General features: G+C 40.3%; 1 protein-coding gene across 1 annotated transcript in view; it reads right to left on the reverse strand.

Moving 5' to 3' along the window:
- The window catches only part of EMH_0078840 (uncharacterized protein), a gene marked incomplete at both ends in the record, with an annotated part of 2,883 nt that overhangs the window by 1,007 nt on the left and 1,318 nt on the right, over nucleotides 1-558 (reverse strand). Inside the window, one exon of the mRNA XM_013500052.1 lies at nucleotides 114-215. Within this exon, the coding sequence (XP_013355506.1) occupies nucleotides 114-215 (102 nt within the window). The remainder of the gene's footprint in view (nucleotides 1-113; nucleotides 216-558) is intronic.

Genomic DNA, 558 nt, shown 5'->3' on the forward strand with positions numbered 1-558 from the left:
ATTGTTGTAATGATGCTGGTAGTAAACCAAAACGAGGAAAATTAATAAAAATAAAAATAATATATTAAAATAAAAAAGATAATAGTGTATTATAAAATAAAAAGAAAACGCACAAGAGCCGCCGCGGGGGTGGCAACGGGGTGTATCTCCAGCTCGGGGAGAAGGGGCCTCAAGGACGCGACGACGGACGCTATAACGGGGTCTTCTTCTGCTGTCTGATGAGGTAAAGAGAAAGAAAAAACAAATAAAAAACACACAAATAAATAAAAAGAAGAAATAGAAAAAAAAAATATATGGGTTTACAGTGCGTGCACCTCATCCAGGTGTACGTACACCGCAATAGAGAAAGGAATAATAAGCGACGACAACAGCAAATAAAGATAGAATAGCAACGCAAACCAAACGCCCCAACACACAAGCATAACTAAACCCTAAACCCCAGACCCTAAACCCTAAACCCTAAACCCTAAAAAAAAAGAAACAACACACTAAACCCTAAACCCTAGAAAACACACCTCCTCCAGCTCCCTGAACGCCTCCCCAACCGGCAGCTGTCTA

Source organism: Eimeria mitis, genomic scaffold, assembly GCF_000499745.2.
Source record: "Eimeria mitis Houghton genomic scaffold, Emh_scaff4964, whole genome shotgun sequence".
Classification (NCBI taxonomy): domain Eukaryota; phylum Apicomplexa; class Conoidasida; order Eucoccidiorida; family Eimeriidae; genus Eimeria; species Eimeria mitis.